The sequence below is a fragment of the Musa acuminata genome, chromosome BXJ2-3, assembly GCF_036884655.1.
Source record: "Musa acuminata AAA Group cultivar baxijiao chromosome BXJ2-3, Cavendish_Baxijiao_AAA, whole genome shotgun sequence".
Taxonomy (NCBI): Eukaryota; Viridiplantae; Streptophyta; class Magnoliopsida; order Zingiberales; family Musaceae; genus Musa; species Musa acuminata.
The window spans coordinates 43,610,970-43,625,000 of record NC_088340.1 but is presented as its reverse complement, the minus strand read 5'-3'; the positions used below and the strand labels follow the sequence as shown (position 1 = coordinate 43,625,000).

Genomic DNA, 14,031 nt, shown 5'->3' with positions numbered 1-14,031 from the left:
GCAGGTACCGCATTCTTCTTTGCATTTTCTGCTATATCATTAGTAGTCAAGGATGAGTTTGGATTCATGGGCAAGCTAATAGAATAACATGCCTACCATTGATCATAAGAACCATGAGACCGTTTGTGAATGACTAATACTGGATCAGATAATGGCTTTTGGTTACATAAAATTTGGATTGGATGATTGACAAAACTTTAACAATTCAAGCAAGGGGGACAACAAAACTTAAACCCACAAGTAAATGCAATTAAAGCCCCACATAATCTGAGCTAATGGTGGCGGCAATGTCGTGTTGCTATTGTGCAAGGAGAAGAGGTACTTCATGGGCAAATGAGGATATATCCTTGGTCCAGAGGGGATGAAAGTTTCAGGCTTGTCCTTTGAAATCTCCATAATCTTATCCTAATTTGAGCATTTTGTGTGGAAAATAAGTGATTGATTAAGGGTATGTGCAAGTACTGCTGCCGCCGGTATGAAAGTCCTAGAACAGTCGATTTGATAAGAGGTGGAAAGTTCAAATTGATGTGAATTCCAGTCTCCGGGAACACATATTCAATTTAAAAGGCTAATATATGGTGGTGCACCAAGTCCAGGTGGATCCTTGAGATCTAAAGCAAACTTGGATATTAAGATATGCCAAGAGATGGATCCTTGAGATCTAAAGCAAACTTGGATATTAAGATATGCCAAGAGATGGACACCAAACGATGATGTTTTTTCTTGTATCACCTGTCGTAATGCTGCATGAGAATTGCTCATGGATTGACTACAAACTAACAGTTTTCATTTATTTTTGTAGGTCGAGGAAAATGTTGCTGCTGCACTAGAATTATCGAGTTTGGGAATCGACGAGGATCTTCTACATGAGGTTGAAGCTATTTTAGAGCCTGTCAAAACTCAGACATGGCCAAGCGGCATCCAGCAAGGTTAAACCCTCGATGAAAAGATCATGATAGAAGGGGAAAACGTCGAGTTCCCAAAAAAGCATTTATAAGAATAAAATTGATTCTAATCGACTTTGTTTTCTGAATGTTTGACAATAAAAACAAAGAAACGGCCCATAAAGTTGTAATATTTGCTGATAATGTTTTTATTAGTTACTGTGTTGAACACTAAGACCAACTCCTCCTTGGAGGATCAGTAATCGATTATTTTGAATATAGGATAACACTTTGATTAGCAAATTTTGATTAATAATGAGTTCAAGGTATGCAATATCGTACCATACCAGTGTTTCGAGGTTGGCTCGGTACGGTATGGTGTCATATATCGAGCGGTACATCAGGACGTACAAAGCGATACACCTAATTTAGGTGTAAAATCCTTCAAAAATATCTAAAAATAAAAAAAGTTAGGATATGGTTTTTAAGTTAGAAATAAATATAGTAATAGCATAAGTTTAGCAAAATCAATGTAAATTAGGTAAAAATAGTATCATATATCTTTTTCGGACTTTGAAGAATATCTTATGCAAGGTTCGTATTTCAGTTCATTACAAATTGTCCTTATGTAAATATATTTCTTGATTAGAAAGTTCTTCCTTTTAATCTTTCCAAATTAGTCCTGATTCACAAATCGTTGTTTTGTAAAGTTTAAGAGAGCACAAATGTGAGAAAAAAAAGTATGAAAATATAATGAAATAAAATAGGGGAGAAGAAGGGATTTAAATACTATAAAAAATAGGAAAGAACACAATGATCAAATTGATCGTCCGGTAGCGAGCGTATTGATACCATTTGAAATTGCATGAATGAGCTTTGACATGATATGTTTTATGAAGGCTCGAAGGTTTTCATCTCAGCCAAGAGATTTTTCGCTTGACATAAGTTAATTTTCTCTTTTGTAAGAAAATGCTATAGCCCGATAGGAATTTAATGAAATGTTACAATTACACATTCACAAGAACACTTATTGCCAAGGAAAAAAAACCGACAGGAAAATTATTGTTTGTTTACCTGTGAAATATCAGAAATAAATGAAACCATGTGATGAAACAGATTTTGATTGAATAATATTCATGGAACAAAAAGATATTTCAAGGAGGTTTCTGGGAATACAGTAGTAGCAAAGCACAACCTTATGGAACTTTACATGAGAAATCACTCGTTAATGTAGATGAACAAATGACCATCTTGGAAGGTGTAGATTCTGCCGTGCGAGGCACAGAAATAGCTGCATCCTTACGTTGACACTCAATAAACCATACAATTTAATGTTGCTTTACCAATAATACATAAAGCCAGCAAGACTATATTTTGTTAATTTACATTTGCACATTCAATAACATCAACAATGTCCACTGAGAATGGGTTGCGATGAGCTTCTTCTCACCTATTACAAGAAACACTGGATCTGTTTAATTCATTGCTCGACTTTCCATGGAACCTATCGTACAGAGTACAGACTCGCACATCAGTCATATATGTGTCGTCTGCTCGTCAAGCAAGCCCAGCCTTTGGCATCAAGCAATTGTAGAAACTAATCAGATAGGACTCATCGGATGACAAGGAAGGCAAAAAGAAAGCAGCTACCTCTAAGCAATTTGAGCTTCTTGGAGTGAGGGCCAAGCTACTTCATCATCATTAATGTATCCATGAATAAAGAAATCCGTGCAGTTCTTACGACAACCATGATTGTAAGGATTGCGGAACCGTCCATCTGGTCCTCGAAGGTACGAGTAACGAGCAGCATTTGCCATCTCATTCGTGGTAATATTTCGTGCTATCTGCATAAAAGACAAGGATATCAGTTTAAAGGGTGAACAAACTACTCCAATTCATGTAAAATTGTCCGAGTTCCAAACAAATCGCGATAAGATGTAGACGTCCATGATTGCAGAGAAAGGGTATGCCAATCATCAACTGATTTGTTGATGTATTTTGGTTTTATGGAAAACTATGGTGGCTCGATATCCATAGTAAACAAAAAAAATGATATTGCAAATCACAAGGTTCTCTACCCTGGGACTTGTGCTACATTAGAAATGATTTCAGTCAACCATTCCTATTCTGGCATTTGACTTTTAGTCATAAGAGGTTAGTCTACTAGTTTCTTTTGTCTATTCATCATTGACTTTGCTTTTTTCTTTTACTTCCATTTTTCCAATAGGTACCAGCTGGTAATACCATCCATACCACCATGTACTGTATCAAACAACTGGCTCTCAGCATGGACCAGTACTCTAGATTCAATTCCTTGGCCTCAAAAGCATGTTTCTGTTTTTAAAATCTACATGAAGTTCATGATAATAAAACACAAGACACGTTTTAATCAGCACTTATCACCATATATCATTTAGTTGTACCAATGCCAAGTTGGTCGCAGCCAACTCATGATTCCAAAATTGTACAAGAAATCAGTGAAACCAAACCATTACCTGCGAAGCCTGTACCACTGCCAAAGTCAAAACTCCTGATAGTAAAATAGCATCCATGCCCAAAAATAGTATAGCACCAGGATGTTCCACCACTACAAGATGAATCCATTTCTCGGACGACGGAATTATAGGTGACCATGTCCACAACCCTGTTATGCAACAATGTTAGTTTAAGCTTTATCTGGACATGCCAACTTCATTATAAAAAAAAAGGGTTTTTCCCTGATCATAGCACTCACTGTGAACTGCAGTGACAGCACCAATAAATGCTGTTAATGTTCCCATACAAACAAAAACAAAAAAGTCCCATCTATTTTTCTGCAAAACAAAAAGAAAATTCAAATCATAAAGCCAATCAGAAAAGGAAAACCTGCAGGCCAAAACATCTGAACCAGATCGACAACATGCTTGTTCATGTCATGTACTCTGAAGTCTAAACCACAATCCGTGTTTTTATTACTATATGCTTGAGTACAATCTCAATTCTCACCTTCCCGACACAATTAGATATCCAGGGACAATGATGGTCAAATTGCTCCACACAGTGCTTGCAGTATGGACAGTGTTTAGATCGTACAGGTCGAATTATCTGATGACAAGAACAAGAATCAGATTTCTCCAATATATGTCAAACAAAAAAAATAACAAAATGCTAATGTCCCTGAGAACAAAATCCTGGCTGCTCATGAATTTGGCATCACTGCTGGAAAAGGGAAAAAAACACCACATAGCAGAAACTACCTTGCATGTAGCACAGAGTTGAGACCAATTGCCTTTCCAAATGGATGAGTTGCTGATATCAATGTCCAGCAGAGGATCCTATTGGATATTCCAATTGCAGAAATTAAAATTACAGAAGTTGAGCCAAGATCAAAGAAAAATGTAACTCCATAACAAGTGGATTCGATTAAGACAGAGTGGTGCCAACTGACATTGAAACATATAGAGAAATCACCTATAAGACAAAGATCACCAATTACTAATGCAACCAACTCACATGACTCAATGTCTATTGGTTTTATTTTTTCTCTTTATTATTGTCACAACCCAAGCTTGATGGGCTAACTAGCCCATCAACTTCATTTGACCTAAGCTACTGGTCAAAACAAACCCTAGCATGGTGCATGTGAGGCATACCCCAACGATGGCTCCACGTCGTGACGACTCCTTTGACTCCATCCACGGGTAGCCCTTTCCTACTTGAGCCCCCTCACCATGCCCAAATACTATGATACCAAACGTCACGACCCAGGCCTAATGAGCTAACTGGTCTATCAACTTCGTTTAACATAAACCACTGGTCAAAATGCCTAAGTTGAAGTTGATAATAGTACTCATCAGACCAAGTCAATCTTAGTCTTGCCCACTTCCGATGTAGGACAAGGACGTCAAGCCCTTGAGTGAGGGAGATTGTAACACACCCGATTAGTCCCACGTCGGAAGTGGACAAGATTAAAATTAACTTATAAGCAATGTCTTCAATTTCGAATAATACCGCCCGATACGGGCGGTACGTACCAGTTCGTCAACAGACCAATCCACGAACCGCTCGTTACCGAGCGATATATGTATATATATATATATATATATGTGTGTGTGTATATGTATGTATATATATATATATGTGTATATGTATGTATATATGTATATATATATATGTATATATAAACATATATATTATAAAATGTGACGAGGACACGACGTCGCCTTTTATAAAAATATTTATATAAAAAAAATCTTTTATATATAAATATATATATATACGAGCAAATGTCGAAACTCCGGTACGGTACGATATTTCAATCCTTGCTTATAAGGATCTGATTGGTGAACTACTGTCAACTTCAGCTTAAATATTTTGACCAATGATTTGAGTCAAACGAAGTTAATAGGTCAGTTGACCCATCAGGCTCAGATTGTCACATTTAATATCAGAGCTGACCTAGTATATAGGTATAATAAGGGGGCTCGAGTATGAAAGGGCTACCTGTGGATGGAGTCAGATGACTCATCACGGTGTGGAGCTACCACTGGGCTACGCCTCACATGCACCATATTAGGGTTTGATCTAGGCTATGTTGAGCCTTGACGAGGACGTCAAGCCCTTGAGTCGGGGAAATTGTAACACCTCGATTAGTCCCACATTAAAAGTAGGTAAGATTAAGATTGACTTATAAAGATCTGATGAGTATACTACTATCAACTTCAGCTTAGGCATTTTGACCAGTGGTTTAGGTCAAACAAAATTAATAAGTTAGTTAGCCCATCAGGCCCGGATCATGAAAATTATAGTAAGCCTTGTGTACTCAAATACCGTGAGCTTATGATTACTTCCACAAAGTAAAAAAAAATGGTTCAAGTTCAATTTGGATGTAGCCAAACCAACCATCCAATTCAAACTACCAGTCCAGAAGCCAAAACGAAAACAAGATTGTTATAGACTAAGGGCAAAACCAATGCATGAGGACCTCACCAATCCGAGATTTAAGCAAACTTTAACATTTTGTGTCATTAAACAGCACAAATGCACCTTAAGTCACTTTTATTAGAATATGACTATAGTTTTATTTTAATAGAGTAATAGACAATATATATTAAATTTATAGCATCTACTTCAATGTTTTTTAGTCATTAACTATATAAATTCACATTAGGTTGCTTTTATTAGAGTATGACCGCACAAAGCCTTTTTAAGCTAACTTAACACCGCAATATGCAAAAGATAGCTATTGGTCAAATGAAAGGATAAATGATCGATGAGCATAGAGAAACATAGGAATATGAATATCAAGATGGTAATCATGCCTCAAAACTTTATTGGTTATGCATCCTACTCCACTATTTATATGGTCCCATATTAAAAAGGAAGAAAACAAGATACTTTGTAAGCTTTTACATATTCTTTATTAGTTGTCTTTTGTTCTGAAACCTACATAAGTAATTCAACAAACTCACTGGTTATCAAATATGCAATACAAGATCTGAGATGACAGATTCATGCTTACACTTGTACGAGTTGCAGACTTCCCTGAATTTGGTTTGATATAACCTGGATCCTTGCTGTAGAAACTCAATTTAATGAATTCAGTTTGAACATAAAAATTATGTAACACATGAAAAATTAGACAATGCATCACATTAGCATCAAGATTTTGCTGTATAGTGCATAAGTGGATAATTGGCAATCAAAGAGAGGAGTTGCATATATATTGTGCGAGTAGACTGACTAACAAGTGTCTCTTCTGAGTGTCCGATAAATATACTGTTATCAAGAAGAAAATTGGTCCATGTGAAAGATTATCACTTTGTTTCACAGGGGCATATTGACACTTGCCAATCAGCACAACAAACCTCGGCCATGTTTTTGTTGTGACACAACGAACAGCATTTGCTAGTGAACTTCAGTAGTAAGAAGTTAATGTACTTATGTTCTTAGTCACATGATCCAGAACCTAGACACCCCTACCTGATCCAAAACATAAAACACTGGTTTATAGCTTATTCTTGATTCCATATACCAGTGAAGGTAGAGCCAAATGTTTTCTCCCAACTTACATGAAAGTAGAGGCATTCTAAGAATCAAGGCTCTAGATGGGAGGTCTTTGATAGCACAAACAAAAGGCGTTTGTCTGTTCTGCTTGTTTGGACAGGTACTAATAGTACGGTCTTAAACTATATATTACTGAAACTGTTTTTAACTTTTTTAAGTATGATAATAGTGAAGTAGCACTTCTAAAGTACAGAAAAATGAAAAACAGAACTGCAACTCCAAATCCTTAACCACTGCATTCAATGAAGACGGATACTGAGGAAAATCAATGATTGTGCAGAAGAAGAGCAAATATAACATAATATTATATTTTCAAAAACAAAACCACTTGTCAGACTATAACAAATAAGTTTCATCCCTTAAAAAGATAATCAACCAGTGGGACCAAGCCTATACCTTACATGCCACAGCTTCGTAACCACCGTAACCATTAGGAAGATCAATTTGGTCCCATTGGCCACAGATTCGATTTACTTGCTATCCAAATTATGTACTGATGTATGAGCATAATGTCAAAAACTACACCTAAGAAAACCATTACAAGGTCCAAAAAAACTTGTTAAAATGGACGTTTAGATCAACATAAAAAGCAATTAACAAACCACCGAAAAGTGAAAAGTTTTTTAGCACTTAAGAAAGTCAAAATATAAGACCTTCCACTGAGTGATTGTATGCATATGAGGCAGGTATATGAGAATTCAACAGTTCCCTGCATATTCATTGTCCATTTGAATACAACCATGTAAATAAGACAAGGTGACAAAATATCAGGTGTATACCAACATAAAAAGTTACCTGCTGCATCTATAAAACATTATCAGTGAAACAACTGCAAAAGAAACACCAGTCCAACCCCAGAGCCCAACAACTGCAGTGACCTTCGGAAAACTAGGTCCTACAAATAGAAAGCCAATTAAAAAACTGATTTGCAAGCATGACGTGAATAAGTTGCCAATCAGTAGCTCCTAGCAAAAGCAGAACCCACCTAGAAGAACAGAATTGATGAATAGAACGGTTAGAATAATAATGACAAACAGAAGAATAGGAGCATATCCAGTCGTCCCAATCGTTCCAGCACAAATTTTGTCTTCACACAAACTGCCATTAATCTTTGCTGCATTGGACTACAAAAATCACAGTAGACTAAGCATAAGTAACATTCATAATGTCTATGGATTACATATACCAGACTAAATAGAACCAATATTCAATTTCCTAATGAATTCAGCACAACAACGCATGATTGGTATGATTAAGTACACACAGGAAAAATATTGCCAATCGCACATATAATATTTTGAAATGCCATATAAAAGATATAATTATGATAGTAACTAAGCCAATTTCAACCAACTCAAATGCATATATCACCCCAACACGCATGTTTTGTTGCGTTTACGCAGGTGCTTTGGGTGCAAATGCCAAGCACAACCATAATATATTTCCATAATCATACAAATGGAAAAGAATAATGATGTGAAAGGAATGTGATAATGGCAGCAACAGATGATCCTCAACTTTATCCAATAACTTTGATAATAAATAGCTTAATTTCAAATGGTAAATTGATAAATATTATGAATAAATACAATGAAGAAAATAGCCTTTTGAGAGTAACATACAAGAACATAAGCCACATGCCGATGGCCTCTGTTAGCTGCAAGCTCAGCAGGAGTAAACCCACTTTTATCCTTCACCTGCAGTTCACTCTTATTGCCGGCATGCACAAGCACAGTGCATGCCTCCACATTGCCACTTAATGCAGCCCAATGCAAAGGTGTGCAACCTGTAGCACAATCAGTAATTTAATTATACTTCAATGGCATTATATAAATGTATATGGAATGGCCAATTCAATTGCATGCGAACAGCTGATTAAATAGTCAATAAACAATATAAAAAGGGTGCAAACCCAATGCACAAGGTTCTCACCAATGTGGACCAGTCAATGCAAGCAGTCTTGCCACTGTAAGTAAATAGGTTGTTTTCATGACCCCTGGTCACTTGGTTAGAGAAGGGTAACCTTATCATTATACCAAGGTTTAACCTTGGTCAATAAACGAGCATGTTAAACAATATCCAAAATGAATCTACCAAATTGCACTTTCTTTCAGAGTTGAAAACATCATGTTTGAAAATGTAACACAAGTATATCAATGTGGAAATGTAGCCACTTCAGACTAGATAATTCTCTATGAGAATCATGTGGAGTGGCAAAAGTAATCATACAAATCCTTTAGCCACATATTGAAAAATCAATAATGCTTGAGATGTTACATAACTGCATTAATAGATTCTAATCAGTTGCATTGTTTGATAATGTCTGATGTAAAAAAAGATAATAAAATATATCTTTGAAGAAAAGATGTATTCCAGATTTTCAATTCAGATGTTAGTTTGATCAAATCAAAACTTTTAAATTGTGAATTGTTAATGACAAGCTGGGGACCAGTAAATATAAAAACACAAGAGACTTGGACTTGAGCACAGATTCTCTAATCAAGCTAAGAGAAACTAATTGCAATAGATTTCTAAGGAGGCAATAACAAATTTGACCAATAAACACCAAATTTTAGAATACTATGGAGTGTTTTAACATGTTGAATTTTAGTGCGAGAGAAAGCCTATAGATGTCCTGTTTCGATGAGATGAGCTGAGATGATTAAGATTAGTAAAGCGAGAGAAAAAGGAAGACCAAAGAAAAAAAGAGATTTGACTGCTTTTTGTCTGACCTATGATTGGATTGGGGTTTTATATGTGTGTGTGTTTGAGGGGACATTCATGTGGCACCACAATTAGTTAGGATATTGTGACTTCTTTTTGTTTTAGTGCCTAGTGTATAGGGATTTATAAAAAAAGGTGTTTTTGTCAAAAAATGAAATAAAATAAGAAAGTCATGGGAAAAATATTGATAAACAAAATCGAAACATATGTTAGACATGGTCTTTATGCATTACAATTGCCATGTCTCACACTCATATTTAAGAAGCTTCAAGCTTATTTAAATATTTACATCTAAGTCAACTAACCTATTGTAGGCTTTAAAGAAGTTGCAAAAAAAATTCCCAGCATATAATACTGTAAATTGCAGTATATGTTTCTGAGTGCTACTCGCAAAGCAACTAGTGTAACAAGCTACAAAAGAATATTTTCTATCCATCAATTATTACATCCAAAAAGTATATTGGCACAACAGCAAGAGAAAGGTCATCAGAAACTTATTTACTGAATTTATTATATTCTTTAGGATTTCATGCGTGCAAATGACCAGTACTACAATGAAAACTCAAGTGAAAGCCCTGAGGAGGTACCTTTTTCATCTTGCCTCCCTTGGTATGCATCCCTGAAGAGAAGTAGCCTGATGGTATCAGCATATCCCTTATAAGCAGCCCTGAGTGGTGTATTAGATTTTGAAGATTAGTAGTAAGCCATACACAGAAGTTTAAATTAGATAAAAATGCCATAATAAAATTCTAGTCATGCCTTTTTCTTTAAAAGTACATTAGGATCAAAGGTGAAGTATAAGTTTTGTTCATTTATTGGTCAAAATGACAGATTAGAACCAAATTCAAAGGTGAAGTACAAGTTTTGTTCTTATTCAATTCAATTGTAAACATAGTACCAATCAGCAAAGTCTAGCAAGCCTGCCTACATTCCTAAGCCTACTGTCATAAATATGAGATCTAGACAGTAAAAATATTTTACATAAGCAACTTAATAACAAAAACATAGGATAATAATATCAAGATCACTACATACCAATGAAGTGGGCTCCTTCCATCATTATCTGGTGCGTCATAGTCTGCACCACACTTCACAATAATATGATTTAAGAATGATGTTTGTCCATACTGTGCTGCAACATGAACTGCCTGATCGCAAAGGTACCCACAAATAAAGATGTGGTCAATATAATGCAAAGAACAAATGATAACGGCTATTTACATGCCCCGACTCTTGAAGAACTGAAAGAAAGTTTTGAAATAATAGCTTTAAATTACAAAACTAACAAGAAATCTCAGTGCAGAAATTGAGCCAATGAACAGACTAAGAAATCTGATTGAACAGGCAGAAAAAGGTGCAGATATGGATAATTTACATGATTTTTCCATCAAACAATCTAAGGTGGCGATAGCATGGAGCAGTTCAAGTGGTAGGGCACAGTAAAATAAAGGTTGGAATCACCAAGAGATATGCAAACATACATGTATATGTAATGTGTATATGGACATGCATATGTATATGTACTTCCATATATACAGGATATCTTTCATCAAACAAAATACAATCATTAGTATCTAATAAGAATACAAAGCACGACATGACATGACATGTTGACTGTTGAGTTCACATTGGAGACATATTCATGTATACATGTCCAGTGCAAGTCCAGCGCAACCACCCTATGTCGGAGAGCATGCAAAGAGGAAGAGGAGAGAGGAGAAGCAGTTGCATACAACACTCACAGCCAAAGAAGGGGATAAGAAAGCGGCATCAGACCTCCTGGCAACCAGACACTGAAAGTTAAACCGTCCCCAACACTACGGCCTAAATCTCTACTGGATAACCCAATCTCCACCAAGAGAGAGGCATGTGCAAGATGGGAGGACATGCAAAGGGTGTTTCGGAGATTGGGCATCCATGATTCAAGAGTTTCAATTCCACAAGTCATGAAATCTTTTATTCTATCCCATAGTCATGACATCTATTATTCTATAAGAAGAGATCCAATCCAAGGCCAACTTTGAAAAGAATCTTTCTCCTCACCATTGTATTACATTACCAAATAACATCACAGAATAGGACACAATAAACAAATATCAAAATTTTCAAACTATAAGTTACAAAAATATCACCCATTATCCTACAATAATAGAAATAGATATAAATGTAGTGTTTGTGTCTGTGTCCTGCCCTTTGAACATTTGTTGAGTCATTGCATGTGTCTGTGTATGTCCCATGTCTATGTTTGTTGTTGTTAGATTTGTATTAACTTAAGGGAAAAGGATATAGAATAGGTAATTATCTAATATTAGAACTAACTTTGTTATATTCATAACCAACAATATACATGAAAAGTAAAAAATATCTCCCGAAGTTAATTGCCCATCAAAATTATAAGGCACAATAACTCCTATTATGGGACTATATATGAGATTTGGTCTAGCAATGAAATGCAATGGGTTGATACCAGGCATCAGAGGAATAGTTCCAACTTCCAACCATACAATCTAAACTACCAGCTAGTCAAAGTTCCATGAACTACATGACCCAAAAACTGAACAAAAGGAGTTTGGAAGGTTCATGCATGCTTGAGCTTCAATATATTCAAAGGTTTTGATAGACCTAAAATCAACAAGACAAAAAAAACAACAACATCAGAAAGCCAAAATGTTTTTATTATTTGGGATTGACTGCATTGATCTTTTCCCACCATGGAGCTTTGACAAATATAATGACTTACGTTTGCTATTCCACATTGGAACCGTGGATTCAATAAGCCAATCAAAATGTTTGATTAGTAAAAATCTAAAGTCATGGTCAAAAGTCAACAGCTACTGCAAAACAGAAACCATAAAATGTATTAATCTGGAGACAAAGACAGCTTTCCTAAAATCTTGCAACATCAAATGCTTTGCTTAACCAGTTATAATCCCTTGTATCCTTATAAGAAAACAAACTAACCACATCATCCAAAATAAATCAGAGACGGATCATGTTACTCAACAAGGAGTGAGTGAGACACTACGTTGGTAGCCAACGCCTAACAAACATATTCATGGGCATCTAGATAGGGAGTTACCCGGTAACCATTAATGTCGGCAGCCTCAACCCGAGCTCCACTCTGAACCAACACATCTGCCACAGGAATCGACCCATGTACCGCAGCCCAATGCAGAGCAGTCTGCCTCCTGTGGTCAGCGGCATTCACATCTCCACCATGCTTCGGAAATAAAAGAGGTCACAACAAGATTTTCAATCCAACCCATCCAAGAACAGTAAAAAACCATAACTTAGCCGCCGAATCGCCTACCTCGATCAGGTACTGCGCGACATCAGGAAAGTTATTGAGGGCAGCCCACTGTAGGGCGTAATAGCCATGTCCGTCCGGGTTGGAAACCGACTGCCCGTCCCTCTCCACGAAGCCCCGGAGTTTCTCCAGGTCGCCATAGGCGGAGGCGGAGCAGACGTCGACGATGGGGTTGGCGATCGGAGCGCCGGGGCTTCCGTTAGGGTTCCGACCCGTATCGCCGTTCTGTTGGGGTTTAGGGTCGACGACGAGCTCGATCTCCGTCATTTCCCGACAGCTTCTAGGGCAATCAAGGATTGATCGAGGATGTAGCAAAGAATATTGGACGATTTCCAGTCGGCGACACGATGAAGGAATCGCCGCCTTATTGAAGAGAAGACCATCGTCAGCTGCGAAGTGGTTGGGTCAGCTTCCGCTTCTAGATGAACAGAGGGTCAAAATAAATTGACAGACGCCTCCGATCCGGTGGTCTGCAGGCATAACGCTAACGAGAGTTGAGAACCTAATATACTTGTAATGTTGAAACTGCAAATAATGAAAGTTAAAGTGTTGTTTTCTATTTTTGTTATCAGTGCCTAGAAAATTAAATATGGATTTTTTAGTGGTTTTAACGGTACAAATTTTTTTTATTTACAATTTTATCGAATATTAATACAGATCGAAGTTATTTGGTATATACTTATGTTTTAATATAGATATCATTATAATTATTATAAGATAATTTGATTTGAGTGCATCGTTGATTATGAATATTTGTTATAATTGATCAAGAATATATTATCAGCTAATCTTCATACGACATGTTATTGCTATGTGAAGTTCTCCATAAGAGGAAGAGATTTAAGTCACCTTTCACTTGTCATAAGCTAGTATAAATAAGAATCCAAAATAAATAATTCAGAATTATCTCCCTTTGTTGTTCACGGATAAGAAGTTAATAGAATTTGTTAGAGACAATTAGAGGCTATCTCCCTATATAATATTTCATATAACATTTTATCTCTTTGTACCCAGACATAAAAAAGTCATATTCAATAGGATTAATAATGCTCTACATTTTTTTACTACTCT

General features: G+C 36.3%; 2 protein-coding genes across 2 annotated transcripts in view; one reads left to right on the top strand and one right to left on the bottom strand.

Annotated features, from left to right (window-relative positions):
* LOC135608508 (L-galactose dehydrogenase-like) overlaps positions 1–1,119 on the top strand; it is a 3,696-nt gene extending 2,577 nt beyond the window's left edge. Inside the window, exons 4-5 of the mRNA XM_065101447.1 lie at positions 1–4; positions 803–1,119. The exon at positions 1–4 is cut by the window's left edge and continues 125 nt beyond it. Coding sequence (XP_064957519.1) covers positions 1–4; positions 803–934 — 136 coding nt within the window. The 3' untranslated portion in view covers positions 935–1,119. The remainder of the gene's footprint in view (positions 5–802) is intronic.
* Positions 1,120–1,989: 870 nt separating this feature from the next.
* LOC135608507 (probable protein S-acyltransferase 23) lies at positions 1,990–13,414 on the bottom strand. Its single transcript, XM_065101445.1, has 14 exons — positions 12,964–13,414; positions 12,733–12,873; positions 10,689–10,801; positions 10,241–10,320; positions 8,552–8,715; positions 7,915–8,053; positions 7,725–7,824; positions 6,385–6,439; positions 4,121–4,198; positions 3,870–3,968; positions 3,619–3,697; positions 3,380–3,528; positions 2,535–2,728; positions 1,990–2,456 (listed from the first exon to the last, which is right to left on the bottom strand). The coding sequence occupies exons 1-13, from the start codon at positions 13,225–13,227 to the stop codon at positions 2,537–2,539; spliced, it is 1,653 nt and encodes a 550-aa protein (XP_064957517.1). The 5' UTR covers positions 13,228–13,414; the 3' UTR covers positions 1,990–2,456; positions 2,535–2,536.
* Positions 13,415–14,031: the final 617 nt, after the last annotated feature.

Coding starts and splice junctions, on each gene's coding strand:
- LOC135608507 (XM_065101445.1), bottom strand. CDS start 13,227: ATGACGGAGATCGAGCTCGTCGTCGACCCTAAACCCCAACAGAACGGC. Junction 12,874..12,963: donor TCGCGCAGTACCTGATCGAG/GTAGGCGATTCG, acceptor TTATTTCCGAAG/CATGGTGGAGATGTGAATGC. Junction 3,969..4,120: donor AACTCTGTGCTACATGCAAG/GTAGTTTCTGCT, acceptor TCTTGTCATCAG/ATAATTCGACCTGTACGATC.